The sequence below is a fragment of the Electrophorus electricus genome, chromosome 11 (genome assembly GCF_013358815.1).
Source record: "Electrophorus electricus isolate fEleEle1 chromosome 11, fEleEle1.pri, whole genome shotgun sequence".
In the NCBI taxonomy this organism is placed as follows: Eukaryota; Metazoa; Chordata; class Actinopteri; order Gymnotiformes; family Gymnotidae; genus Electrophorus; species Electrophorus electricus.
The window spans coordinates 18,973,889-18,987,510 of NC_049545.1; the positions used below are offsets into that span (position 1 = coordinate 18,973,889).

A 13,622-nucleotide genomic window follows, 5' to 3' on the forward strand; every position below is an offset into this window, starting at 1 on the left:
ACAGCGTTTGGTGCAAAGACCAAAGGATATTATTTTTTCTCTTCTTAATAATAGGTAGCTCATGAACAAACCTCATTTCATTAATGATTTTATTATAGCCCATGGGCTTGATTTTATGCTTTTAGCTGAAACATGATTAAGTGAATGTACTGCCACAACCGTATTAAATGAGTCAGCACCAATAAACTTCAACTTTAAAAGTGTCTCTTGAGCCACCTGTAAAGTTGGAGGTACAGCTGCTTTATTTAATGGTTCCATCCAAGCGGTTATCCTTGGGTTACTTTACATCCTTTTGGTATCTCTGTGCGGTTCTGACAGGGATGCCAAAAATACTACTAGTAACGGTCTACAGGCCTCCAAAATGCAATGCAGATTTTATTGCTGAATTTCATCCATTCTGATTCTGATTTCATCCATTTTGTATTTGCTTGGGATTTTAATACACACACTGACAATCCCAGAGACAATTATGCCAAGAATCTCTTTACCATATTAAACTCTTTCGATAGCACCGCTGCGCTTTTCCTGGGTGTTCTATTACTTGAGATAAACAGGAACACACAATAACAAAATAAGATCCCTTGGCCCTCAGGATTATTATCAGGATTATTTACAAAGTAGTTCAATGTGAGAAGATAAATCAAGTATCTGCATCCTGTCTGTATAAGTCTGGTGCAGAATATCTGTTGATACCTGTCCAGTGATTAAACTATAAAAGTCAGGATCAGTCCCTCTCAGCTTCCGTGTTCCATGTTTTCCCTGTCTTGCGTTCTTTAGTTCCTTTCCATAGCTTCGTTTTCTCCGCCCCTCGTTTGATTTTCAACACCTGTCCCTCCTGTTGATTGTATTTATACTCTGTTGTGGGTGCTTGATTGAGGCTGTTCATTTTGGCTGTTTCTTTGTATGCTTATGTTTGTGTTTCAAAGCCTTAATTTGTTAGCCTGTGTTTTTTTTTTTTTTTTTTTTTTAATTATAGCCTTCGTGTTTTTTAGCCTTTGTTATAGCTTGATTCCCCTGTTTGCCTTCATGTGTTTTGTTTATTGATCCTGTATCCCTGTTCTCTCCATGTCAGCTCTTTGGCCCTGGACTGCCTCAATTCTGGACTCTGATTCTGGATTTGCCCATAATAAATCTCGCTCTTCTCTGCACATGTGTCCACTTTCTTACCACATACCATTACACTGAGCTTACTTCTTGCTCAATCAACTCAAACTAAATGTTTCTGCATATGTATTTGAAGCCTACAGGTGGGACATATTTCAAAGGTATGTACTATGCTGTGCTTAGAGGTAGTGCATGAGTGTAGAAATAGTGTCAAAATAGAATATGGATGGCAAATCTGTGGTATTGGTGTTTATTCTATAACATTGTTAAGAAACTAACAAGAGAAATAAGAGCTGTGCTAATATCAAAATGAGCCAAAGGTTACTATGCCATTAAAGGTGCAGTGTGCAGGTGTAGCCTTTACTATGAGCGTGTCTGTATGCATGCATTCTAGAAGTGATGAACTGGAGACATGAGATACGAGTTGATATTGCTCAGCCTAGCACAAGCCTGACCAGACCAACCAAAGCAGGTGCACAGGACCATACACTCTCAGATGAAATGTGGGAACTAACCCTGGTGACTTCCTGCAACTATGTACTCCTTTCCATATTTTCTTTATCTAAATTTAATCCCTCCCTGCCTGCCTGCCTGTCTTGCTCTGACTAGTTTTCACTACTCAATACTGCTCAGTGGGACTTGAAATCCATTCTTTGTATCCTGTTTGACGATGTAGCAGTTACCCTTCTTCAGGAGAAACACCATGCCAATGACCAGAAGGGCACACACTATAGAAAGAAAAATGACTGCTGTGATCAAGCCCCTTTTGGTTTCATCTTCACCTGAAATCAAACAGACAAAATGGCCTATTAATCTGATGTATACAACACACATGTACAATCAGCCCTTTTCAAGTTTAAATGATTAGCTGTTGATATATGTTGATTAATCACACATAATGATTAACAAGCTTATTAAACAGTGCTTATATTTCTCTATGCACCCTGTTTTGTTTTGTTTTTTTCCCCTCAGTTTGGACAGAGCACTCTCAACCATTTCACTGCGAGTTATACTGTGTATGACTATGTATGTCACAAATAAACCAAACTTGAACTTGAGAGGAATATGAATGGCTCAGACTCCTCATGCCATGTTTGAAGTTGCATTTACAATAAAAATCACTGCAGCTTTGGGGCAGGAGGGGACTGGATCCTCACAGACATGCTTCATACAGACCCTTTCTTTTTACATTGTCAGACATACTTTGCTGATTTGTTGAAGCCAATCCTATCCCATACAGCTCAGGTGGGTGGAAAATGTTCTTAGGTGCCAAGCTCTGGAGATGCATTATGCTAGTATTTTAAAATCCAGAACACAACTCATTTAGCCTAGTCTGTAGTTTATATATATATATATATATATATATATATATATATATATATAGTAGTAAAGTACACAGAATTTCTAGAGAAACAATGTTTTGGACAGAGGTTATCAATGTATCTCACAAATTCTAAGGGTACAGGTCCAGTATATTGCTCAAAAAAGATTTCTCACTGAATCCAACAAAGAGGTTTGCATGGGATGGTCCCATTTTAGTACCCATATTTACTTGTGAGTTGTACTTGGAGTCAAAGTTGAAGCAGTTCAGAGTTAACACAAGTTAATACAAGTCTTATGATAATATCTGTGAGTGGTACACAGGCATCTCGTTGTTCCAGCAAGAAGCAGGGTCGTATGTATTTTGAGGACGACGAGATTCCAGATAAGCGGCAAGAGTCTGCCTGTCTTGACCAATGCTGCTGGGGGGAGTGGCCTGCACCGTAAGACATGAGTAGGTGGAGTGAATGCTCAGATAACCCGTTTCTAGGTACTCGGTTGATGCTCAAGCACAAATGTGCGCTCCGAGAACTGCCGAGAGGGTTCTGTGTCTGTGTTCCTCCAGGGTCACCCCACCAGTATCTGTGGCTATCCCGGAAGCATTAGGCACCGCCCGTCCTGATCTGGTTCCTGGCGTGAGGCGCCGCCCGTCCTGATCCGGTTCAGGTTCGTGTTGTGAGGCGCCACCCTACCTGTTCCCAGGTTTGATCACATGGCTAAGCCTCTGGACTAGTCATTGACTGCCTCACCTGCACCCTCAAAATTCTGGGATCAGCTGTGGGCCGAAGTTACTGCATCGCTGGACTTCCAGCCAGTCCCTCCCTCCTGCATGGAAGACGCTGCCAGTTCTGTTCCTGTTCCCGGCATAGTGAATGCCGCCAGTTCCGTTCCTGTTCCCGGCATAGTGAATGCTGCCAGTTCCGTTCCTGTTCCCGGCATAGTGAATGCCACCAGTTCCGTTCCTGTTCCCGGCATAGTGAATGCCACCAGTTCCGACCCTTCTATTATGGCTTCCCAGAGTAGTTCAGTTTTGTATAAACATGCCGGCACTTCGCAAGTGTGTTCGCTCACCACTCCCCATCCCATGTTACATTTGTAGTGTAACACCCCTCCGTTGGTTGTCTTTCCTTTGCCCTTCTTTCCCAACCCAATTTGACGCTGTTGTAGATTCAATTTAATTTCTACCATAAATAGTTGAAAGAACAGACTTGAAAAATGATTTAATGTGGACTGGAAAATTTGAATCAAAAGACAAAGCCTTGTGCTTTGATCAGTATTGGCAGATAAAAAGCTGTGGGAGATTTGGTTATTCCATGTTTAATGTTGTCTTTTCTGAACTTGTCACTTTTTTTCAATCTCGAGTTTTCATGCCTGAGTTTAAGACCTAAAGAAAAATGAAGCCTCACCATATCTGAGATTAAGAGACTTCTGCAGGTCTTGATTGAGAAGCCGGTTCTTTAGAGTAAAGGTCACACTTAAAGGATAGGTGTGAGCTTCGTAGATGCTCTTTAAATGGTACAGTCCCCCAGCCATGTCGGAGTCGTTTGTCAACTCTGTGTGATGGGAGAGGTTCTGGTCCTCTGCCCCCACCCACTGCACCTCAGGCTTGGGGAAGCCCTCTGACTCATACTGCACTGTCACACCATGAGGACTTGCACTGATGCTCAGTCTGGGTTCTGTGTAGAAGGCTGAGACGTACACACATACCCACACACACCTTCAGAGTCAGTGTTAGACAGTGAATACTTGGAATACAGTGAAGTTTGGAATTTACTGTAATAGGAAATTTGCTCTTCAGTACTATTTTCAGCAAATGTTTGAATATATACAGCCTACTTAAAACAACAAACAAAACACATCCACACACTAAATATGGCCCATACCTCCATACACTAGTCGCACCTGTGCTCTGCCTGTTCCCTTCATGTTGCTCACCAAGCACAGGTACATGCCTGTATCTTTTGATCTGACCCCCTCTATCCTCAGCGAGGCATTTCCTCTCTTAAGCTCTGACACAAACAGGGCCGTGCGATTCCGATAGTTGAGGCTCTGCCGTTCCAGCTGGTCCTGCCCATAATAGAAGCTGTGCACCACCTGGGAGTCTTCAGGCCGTTGCCAGGTGACCACCAGGCTTGACAGGCTAGGGTCTGGCTCGGAGGTGAACTCGCAGCCCAGCACGGTTGGCTGACCTCGGATGGCGATCAGGTCACTGGAGGGTGTGCTTACCTTAAAGGCTGTGGAGATGTGGATGCTTTTAAAATAAGGCAGTTGCTTAAATGTGGATCACATGGAAACCCAGTGCAGAAATGTCCCTTATGCTAAGTTCATATGCCAGTCCCTTATGAGTCCCAAAAGTGCCTCTCGCCCCTGTCAATATTAGGTGGGCTTTGCTCTTTTTTAGCATGAAGGAATTCTCTGTGAACCTGCATACCAACTTCCTAAGCACTGGACAAACTCTTTTCTTCTTAAATTGCTGGTGGTGGTGCTCGGTGGACCTGATCTGTATTTTGGTGTAGTGTGCCTCTAATCTGCAGAAAACAATTTAGCCAGACCATATCTCTGCTACAGCTCGTTATGCACAGAGCCTGCCAACATCTATCAATCTGCCTCAAAAGGTGTAACTACCTCATTTTTAAAAATAAAATCGCTTTTGGTAATCTCTGGTCTTACTAGTCACTCCTGTATGTGTGAATAACAGCTACATTAACCTTTCTGAAGAAAGCCAGTTAGCATTGGCAAACAAGCCTACAGAAAACTGAGTCTTGGTGTACAGACTATGATGTGGTGGGAAAGAAGATTATTTACCTTGTTCTACGTCCAACAAACTATAGTGTTTGGCACCATGCTTTTTCTAGATAATGCAGCTATGTGTTGACCTTTTGAAAAGCTAAGCCGCACTGCTTTAGTGGTATGTGCTGTAGTGGTAGTGATATCTCATCCCTTCATGGCAGATGTACAGAGTGGGAGTGGAAGAAAAGAAGCTACTTAATGTACTTAATGTCTGTTAAAAGTAAAAATCAAACTAGTATTAAAGTATTAATGTACTTGCACTCTAAAAGTAAAACCTCTGGGTAAAAATTGATTAATGTAATGTTTTGGTTTTTTTTAGTTTGGGGTTAAATTTGTTTGTGGGTGACTAAACTACAATTATTTTTACTTAATTATCAAACATTTCATTGGTATTTTCTCTCTCGGTTCCCTTATTTTAAATAATATTAAAATTATTTGTACAATGCTGGACCATTCAGTAGATCCCCCCCCCCCAAAAAACCAAACACAACAGAAAATGATAAAACTGCTCAAAAACCAACCACACTGGCTCTTGAGCTGCGACTGCGAGCAGTCTATGTGTGGTACTAATATTCCAATGAATACTCCAAGTTCAAAACGCTAGCTTGTAGTCTACCCGGGAAGCAAAAATATGACCAGAAGAGAGTGACTCCAGTTTCCCCACATGTAAAAATAATCCAGGCAATAGGTCTTAAAATTATATGCATTCACTTACTGGCTGTAGCGGACTGTGCTACATATGTGTACACTCAAGTGATCTTTTTGACAAAAGTCAAAATTGCGTCAATTTAAAGTAAAAAAAAAAGCCAACAAAAGTTGAAAGATCACATTTTATCTACTCAGGAATATACAGATCTAAAATCTGCTTTGAAAATCTAAAAAGTATTTCAGACTTATTAGACCCACATCAGTAACATTACAGATAATAATACATAATAATAATACAAAAGATTTGTTACCTGCACAGTTTACGATGCAAAGAACATATACCTGCCAGACCATGGCAGCAGAGGCATTCGGAGTAGACAATCCTTGTAAAAATTCTGAGTGGAGTCTTTGTGGAAGCAGTTCATGACGCTAGCTAGTATGGTGGCCTGGAAATGGAAAAACATGAAATTCAATAAAAACATGACATTACTTTTCAATATAGAACAAATACAGAATAAGTGCCAGAATGAAGAGCAAAGCATCTTTTATATTGTTTTTATGTCATTTGACCTATTTAATGAAAAACAATACATTTTTGCATTTAAAAAAAAACAGATTTTTTTTTTTGTTGGAATTTAAAACAAAATTTGTCTTGAAAATATAATCAAAGAAGAAACATATTGCTTTCCATTTTAAACATATTCCTCATTGGAATGCAATCATTACAGTGGATGTGGATGCAGTGCACAGAGTAATGTTTAAACAGTGCAAAAACTGCCAAAATGAAAAGCAAAACATCAATGCACTGATTTAATGCCTCTTGATCTTGAACAGAAAAACAATACATGACTTTGTATTTAACTTATGAAATGCTAAATTCATGTAAAATTTGAATGTTTTACAGATTTAAAATAGAAACTCACCTAACAAGTGAATTCATACAAACTTACTGTTGTTTGTAGAACATTAATGTTGTTTACTTTATTAATATGTACATGGCTTAATGTTATGTTGGAGAAGTGTATAAGTTGACAATTAGACATGCAACTGCACCGGAACTTCTGGGTTTTGTTGATTTTGAACCCTCGCACGTTCTTTACTGGTAATCTACTGAAGATAAGTCGTGAAGGAAAGAGCTCTGTAATGTATGTGATATTTTATGAATATATATATGTAATGTTAGAACTAAATATTGTGAATGTCATATTGTTCACTCTATATAATAATGTTTTTTATTAGTAAGTGTTAATTAATCTTTTACTTAATTTAGTGTTTTATTCTTTTGTCAGAGATGAGTGCCAATTCTCTTACACACACACACACACACAAACCTTCGCACTATTCATACTGTGTAGGGAAATGAGCCAGAAAACATCAAAACACATTATTTTTCTTTCCTTATTTTAGACATAGTTCTGAGCAGTTGCAGCAGTAAGATAAAAAGGGAACAGTTTTATTGTAGGCAGGTATGTTGTCGTTGTTTAGTTTTAAGGGTACAAACACATTGCCTTTGTTTGCTGCTTTTATTTTTTAAATACTTGTTGTCAGTTCTTTTCAATATTGCATACAATTGTGTGTTACTCATGAGGCTATTTGAGTGTTCAAATTAGCCATGTAGCAGTAACTCCAGCTACTCTACTGGAGCAGTGGCAGCAGTAACCTAAAAAGGGGGACTGTTTATGCAGGCAGGAGCTGATAATAAAGACCATTGGATAAGAAGGGGTCTGTCACGTTTTCCTCCACCTAGCTTTGCGGTTCCCAAAACAGACTTTTCCTTTCATGTGGTTTTTGTTTTCTTCGCGGATTTGTTCTCCACTTGCCTTGGTTTTGGTTTAGTATTTCTCTGCCTCCTTGTTAGTGGAACGTTCTCGTTGATCAGTCTCACCTGTTCCTGGTATTGTCTTTGTCTTTCCTGTCCCCATTTCCGTGTTTGTTTTCAGACCCTGTACCCCTGTTTGTCCTTTGTCCTGTCTCTGCCTTTTTTCAGTGCTTAATCCATTTGGGTCTTTCTGGGTCATGTCTAGTCCTCAATTCATACTTTTTGTCTCATCTTCCTGTTCTCATCCTAGGTCTGTGTCTGGTGTTTGTTCTTCGTGGTGTATCATCTCCTGTCCCACCTGCTTGTGTGACCCCTGGTCCTGTTACCACTCCTCACCTTACCTCGTCTCCGGTACTGGCTTTGCCAGTTGTCTAATGACCTGCTTCTGTCCATCATGTTGCCCCTGTACACCACCTGCTATGAATCCAAGTCTTGTGCTTAACTGTCCCCTGTCTCTTGTCTGTTTCTGTCTAGCTTGTCTTTTCCTTTTTGCACGTCGGGATCCGCGCGTTGAGGGTTATTCTGTCACGGTTTCCTGCTCCTGGCTTCGGGGTTCCCACGGCGACGCCTTCATGTGCTTGTTTTGGATTCTGTCCCTGGTTTTGCTTTGGTTCCGTTTTTGTCGTGCTTCCTTGTTTTGGCTTAGTTCTGTTCACCTGTGTCTGGTTAGTATCCCCCAGTCTCAGTTAAGTCCTGTGTTTTTGTTTTCCAGTTTGTTGGTTATTTTGGTTTGTTCGGTCATTTAGATTTGCAATTGCTATCGTGGTCTGTTTCCTGCCAGTTAGTTTGCTGACGTCTACCGCCTTTTTGTTGCCTGAGTAAGGGTTTTCCGTGTATCTCACGTCTGTTTAGCCGCTATGTTAGCCTGCCATGTTTTTGTTCCCTTCACTCATATAAAGAAGCTCCTGCACTTGCATTCTACCTCTCGCCTCGTCCCTGTTAAAACGTTACACTGGGCCCATACAGGCCAAAACAGACTTAAGTCTTCATACATTCAAGTTGCATTGTTAAATATTTTATCTTGCAGAAATATCCTGAAATTGGTTTTCTGTTAAGAGATCAAGTGACGTTAAATCAATGCAATGGACCTTTTACTTTCCATTGTGCCACAAATTCCTCAGTGTAAGTTTGGGGTGTGCTCCATATCTAATTCGCGAGCTAGAAGTCTGGTAAGCCTAGGACATAGCTTGGTAGTGGACAATATTAGCAATGCACCTCATGAGCTCGTCGACTTATCCAGATCACTGAATTACAAATCATGATATACACCAAACATAGCTACGATGTTCTTTTAAAAGGGAAAATTATTTGGGAAAAAACTGCTTAGCTAGGTTAGATTAACCTAGTTGGCATCTTGGGTAATTCCTCGAACACACGTCTGTCGCCATCGCTGTAAACGTACATCTATTCATTAAAAGCCAAATTTGCCAACATTTTTTGTACTTTTTGTCTTTTTACGGCGTTTACCTGTATTTTTGGCCATGTTTCCCTACGCCAAATCTAGATGGCATCGTGCAATAGTTCAAGTTGACTGATTTTGTTTTTAACCTCATTTTTAACATTTAAGAAATGTACCGCTAACGTCTTTAGCAACAGTACACTTGCTACATACACAGCTACTGTGACAGTAATACAATTAAGTAATTAGACAGTAATACAATGAAATAAATGACAAAACGACAGATCAGTTACAGTTTAATGAGTTACGTCAGAAAAAAATCAATGATAGCTTTTGGGTGAGGATGGGATTTTTTTTTAGATAAACATAAACTTTAATGTAAATTATAATTTATAAACAACGTAATGGTAACCTGACATACTGTCACCTGAACACAGCTCTGGCCATCTTGCAGCTGTAATTCAGTGGTGCAGAACTCAGTGCTGATTACCGACTCTCAGGAGACCATCACCTCACTCACTGCTGAATTAAGGAATGACAGCGACCAAGGGTGGAGCAGGGACATTGAGGTGCTGGTGTTCCTGTACTGGTTGGCACATGCAGCGTCCTATAACATGGTTTCATGAGCCTTTGCCATCCCCAAATCATCTGCACACGACACTGGATAGAGTACCTAAGGCTGTCAGCAGGATCTTGAAGAGAGAGACCTTAAATTCTGGGGATGAAGTAGAAGAGGTAGGAGCAGGGTTTGCCCACTTGGCTGGCTCCCTAGCTTTCAGAGTGGAAGTTGGTGCCATTGATGGCTGCCACATCTGCACACTGGCATCCCCTATCCGCCAATGCACAGTGCTACCTCAGCAGGAAGCTTTTCCACTCAACTGAACTGCAAGTGTAACGGGTACCACCTGCGTGCCAGGAATCCCTCACCAGAGTGTGTACTGGGCCAGTCCTAGGTCCGTAAGGAGTGGTGCAGTGAGTAAATTAACCAGAGACACAAGCATCAAAGGTTATTTGGGAGTTTAGTGCAGGATGTTTTGTGTACAAATCTCATACACTGGTGGACAGTGGTTTTACAGGCAGTACTCATAGCTGCTGACAAGTCGGGGTGAATCTACTGACTGAGAACACATTAATAGGTTATAAAATATGAGTTAGGTAACCAAGATGTAAACTAAAATGAACAAGGGCAGGTTAACCAACTAAGACAAACAAACAATCAACCTACATTATATATATATATATATATATATATATATATATATATATATATATATATATATATATATATAAAATGTATTTATTTTTTAATTAGAAAAGCAAAAAATAGACACAAGCATCAAAGTTGGTAACTAAAATATTAAACAATGTCAGTTTTAGTAGGTTTAGCATTTTTAAAGGATCTTATTGTATCTAAATATATATATATATATATATATATATATATATATATATATATATATATATATATATATATATACACACAGACAGACAGACAGACACACACACACACACACACACACACACACACACACGTACATTCAAACTGTGGTACACGTGGTCCCTCTAGTGATACGTGGAATCTCAGAAATACTACAAATAAAATAAAATAAAAAACGTCGGCCATAATGGTGGTAGGTGCAGAGTCTAAGATTTTATGAGGTGTAAAATGTTTGAGAACCACTGGCCTAAAGCGAAAAATTAGTCTTCATAAATATTGAAATAAACGTAGAAATAAACAGTTATGTCTGTTCCGCGTGGGATTTGGTTATTATGCATTTATTTATTTATTTATTTATTTATTTGTTGAAGTATTTATTTATCCATGTTTATTTATTTACCTTTTCTCAGCGTTACCTGTTATAAAGGTTTTTTTTCAGTAGGGTCAAGTAATTTTTGTAACACTACGTCAGCACTACAGAGTTCATACAGGCTATACCACGGTACTTGAAAGGTTATTTATAGATTTAATTATTCACACCAATGGCCGGTGAATTACGACTATATGTTTATTAACTTACATGGTCTGATGTTATGAAGTAAAACTGATTCCGACATTAACACAGGCATGTAATTACAGTCTCCGGATCTGTTTTAAACATTTAAACATTTTCACCCCCCCCCCTTGAAAGTCCATTTGGTGTGGTCCTGATTGCACGCTACATCTAACCATGTGCTGTTGTTTTCTGAAGCGCTGTGTTCTAGCTGCTATTTTGCCGGTTAGCATTTAAAGACAAGTGATACACTATTTACGATAGATATCACATTTCACAGAGGTGCCCCGGTTTGGTCAAATTAAACTATAGTTAGATCTGTACGTAGTAGAAGAACACGAAACAGCCAATTCCGCTTGTCGGCGCCGGCCAGCTGGTAAAGGTAACGCATGCAAGACACCTTTTATTTTCATTTTATATAACCTAACAAATGACAAATGCCAGTCCCGTGGAAGCTACGCTTGTTAGAAACAGTTAGAAATCTTCTGTAACGGCCCAGAAATACAATCGATTGTTTTGCCACGTCACATACTAGACACTGGCTCCCGTAGATAACTGTTTTGAGTAGTTAATTTTAAAAGAATTGTGAGTGTCGTTATACATTTAAAATATGGGACTTACAGCATGGCGTGATCATTTGTTTACTTATTTATTTCTGGACTGTACGTCTTCATGCACCCTTGTCTGTGGCGTTTTAACCGGCGCGTCACTGCACACTGTTACGACCAAGGTTTATTTAATGTCGACAGCAAAAGCACACAAAATCTTGTGTAGCAGAACATTCATGTAGATAGCTGGCGATTACTGGCGCGTGTTTGCTCAAGCGGCCTAAAATATAACGTTTCAGTTTTATTGTGGCAGTCTGAAGGCTTAGGGTGGTATGGTGGTGTTTTTGAGGCCTTCTTCTGGAAACCGCAGGTGAATTGTTCATATTTTAAAAAGTAAATCTTAGTCCTTCTTGGGACTTGCCTGGATTTTGATAATTAGCTCTTCACGTAAAGATCCATCAGGGGGGACAGTCACTGCAGCTGTTTTTATAGTTTGAACTTGCATGTCCCCTCATCCCAGGCCAATCATGTCGTATTTGTTCTGTCCATCTGGAACAAATATGTTCTATCCATCTATCCATTCATTCTGCATTCATTTCTTCCGATTCCTCAGTGTTTACACACTCAGAACCTCTGTATCCTCAGCACCCACTCCACTGTAAAGCGGCGTCAACATGCGGCGTTGCAAGACCTGCGGTGGAACTGACGTGGACGTGGATCAGGCGCGCGGCAATGCCGTGTGCATGGGCTGCGGTTCCGTGCTTGAGGACAGCATCATCGTATCGGAGGTGACCTTCGTGGAGAGCAGCGGAGGTGCCTCCTCAGCTGTCGGCCAGTTTGTGTCCTCTGACGGTGAGTTTTCCGTCACCTATGGTGACCTCAACTCCGCAGCTGCACACCCAGAAGGTTCAGATTTGAGTTTAACTTTAAGTTTATTTCACTTAGTTTAAGATTGAGTTTATTTGCCGTGTATATGTTCTGTCACTTCACACGTCTGTCTGGTTCTTCACTTTACAGAGATGTGAGGTTGTTTTTAATCCACGCTCATATCTAACACATACCTGGCCTGAGTGTGTATGATTGTGAATTCTGCATTAAAGCAAATGTGATGCTATCTCTTGTGGTTATTAGCATTTCCCAAACAGTTTTCTGTAGCCCGGAAAACAGAGTCGTTCAGATATCCTTGAACATCCTTTGTGTTCAAACATGACACTTTCACTTTATTCAAAAGTCTGGATTTTTATTTATGAGTAGTGAAGCAGATCTGTGGTATAATCTCTTGTGCTTTGCAGCTTTGCATGTCACTCATTCACAGGCTGCTAGCATAAGTGGAGGTGTGGAGAACACTGCTGAGCTGAAGAGAAAATGCACATTTGGTGAACATTTCTCCTTTTTGTTGCCGCCTGTTCGTGCACACCGTGTCAAGAGTTTGCTGCAGAAGCTAATGGAATGTTTGCAGTGGTGTTCTTTAATTACTCTGGAGTGAAGATGAGCAGAGTGTGCACCCCCTAGAGTCCTGAGGCTGGGGGTCAGAATGACCTCTAATTCAATGTCTTTGGATGGATTACGTAGCTTTTATGAGAATGTGTTGCATTGTAGAGGTAAATTAATACTTGCTATGAAATCAGAGAGTGAGCCGAGTTTCATGCAGGAGTTACAAATACTCTGTGCTGTTCTGACTTGGTGTGGCATTATTTTTACTGTTACTGTGCTCTGCAGGTTTTTTCCATTGCGCTGCAGCCTTTGCTCATTCTTGTCTCTTTCTAGTGCAGTGCTCACCATTACCAACAGTTCTTGTTTCCCAGGTGCTGTTGTGGTTCGGTCTGCATTGTAGAGTAGGGATTTAACAGTGCTGGATATAAGGCTAAACAGAAAAGTCTGAAAAGCTTTAGTGAGAAAGTTTCATTTCTGTTATTGCAAAGAAAGGAATGTGTAACATTTATCCAAACATGACCAAAGATTCTTGTCAATATGTACAGCTCATTATGCGCAGCTCATTATAT

General features: G+C 40.3%; 2 protein-coding genes across 2 annotated transcripts in view; one reads left to right on the top strand and one right to left on the bottom strand.

Moving 5' to 3' along the window:
• Window positions 1-1,170: 1,170 nt before the first annotated feature.
• Window positions 1,171-6,236, bottom strand: zgc:172120 (uncharacterized protein LOC799440 homolog). Its single transcript, XM_027008263.2, has 4 exons — window positions 6,174-6,236; window positions 4,308-4,658; window positions 3,831-4,112; window positions 1,171-1,886 (listed from the first exon to the last, which is right to left on the bottom strand). Exons 1-4 carry the CDS (start codon window positions 6,214-6,216, stop codon window positions 1,720-1,722), a joined length of 843 nt encoding a protein of 280 aa, XP_026864064.2. The 5' UTR covers window positions 6,217-6,236; the 3' UTR covers window positions 1,171-1,719.
• Window positions 6,237-11,283: 5,047 nt separating this feature from the next.
• The window catches only part of brf1a (BRF1 RNA polymerase III transcription initiation factor subunit a), a 40,418-nt gene continuing 38,079 nt past the window's right edge, over window positions 11,284-13,622 (top strand). Inside the window, exons 1-2 of the mRNA XM_027008232.2 lie at window positions 11,284-11,453; window positions 12,265-12,471. Coding sequence (XP_026864033.2) covers window positions 12,294-12,471 — 178 coding nt within the window. The 5' untranslated portion in view covers window positions 11,284-11,453; window positions 12,265-12,293. The remainder of the gene's footprint in view (window positions 11,454-12,264; window positions 12,472-13,622) is intronic.

Bases quoted from the DNA above. Each gene is read 5' to 3' on its own strand.
- zgc:172120 (XM_027008263.2), bottom strand. From the start codon at position 6,216: ATGGTCTGGCAGGTATATGTTCTTTGCATCGTAAACTGTGCAG. The intron at 4,659-6,173 runs GTAACAAATCTT...ACATCTCCACAG, and splicing joins TTGCATCGTAAACTGTGCAG to CCTTTAAGGTAAGCACACCC. The intron at 1,887-3,830 runs GTGAGGCTTCAT...GTTTGATTTCAG, and splicing joins GTCTCTTAATCTCAGATATG to GTGAAGATGAAACCAAAAGG.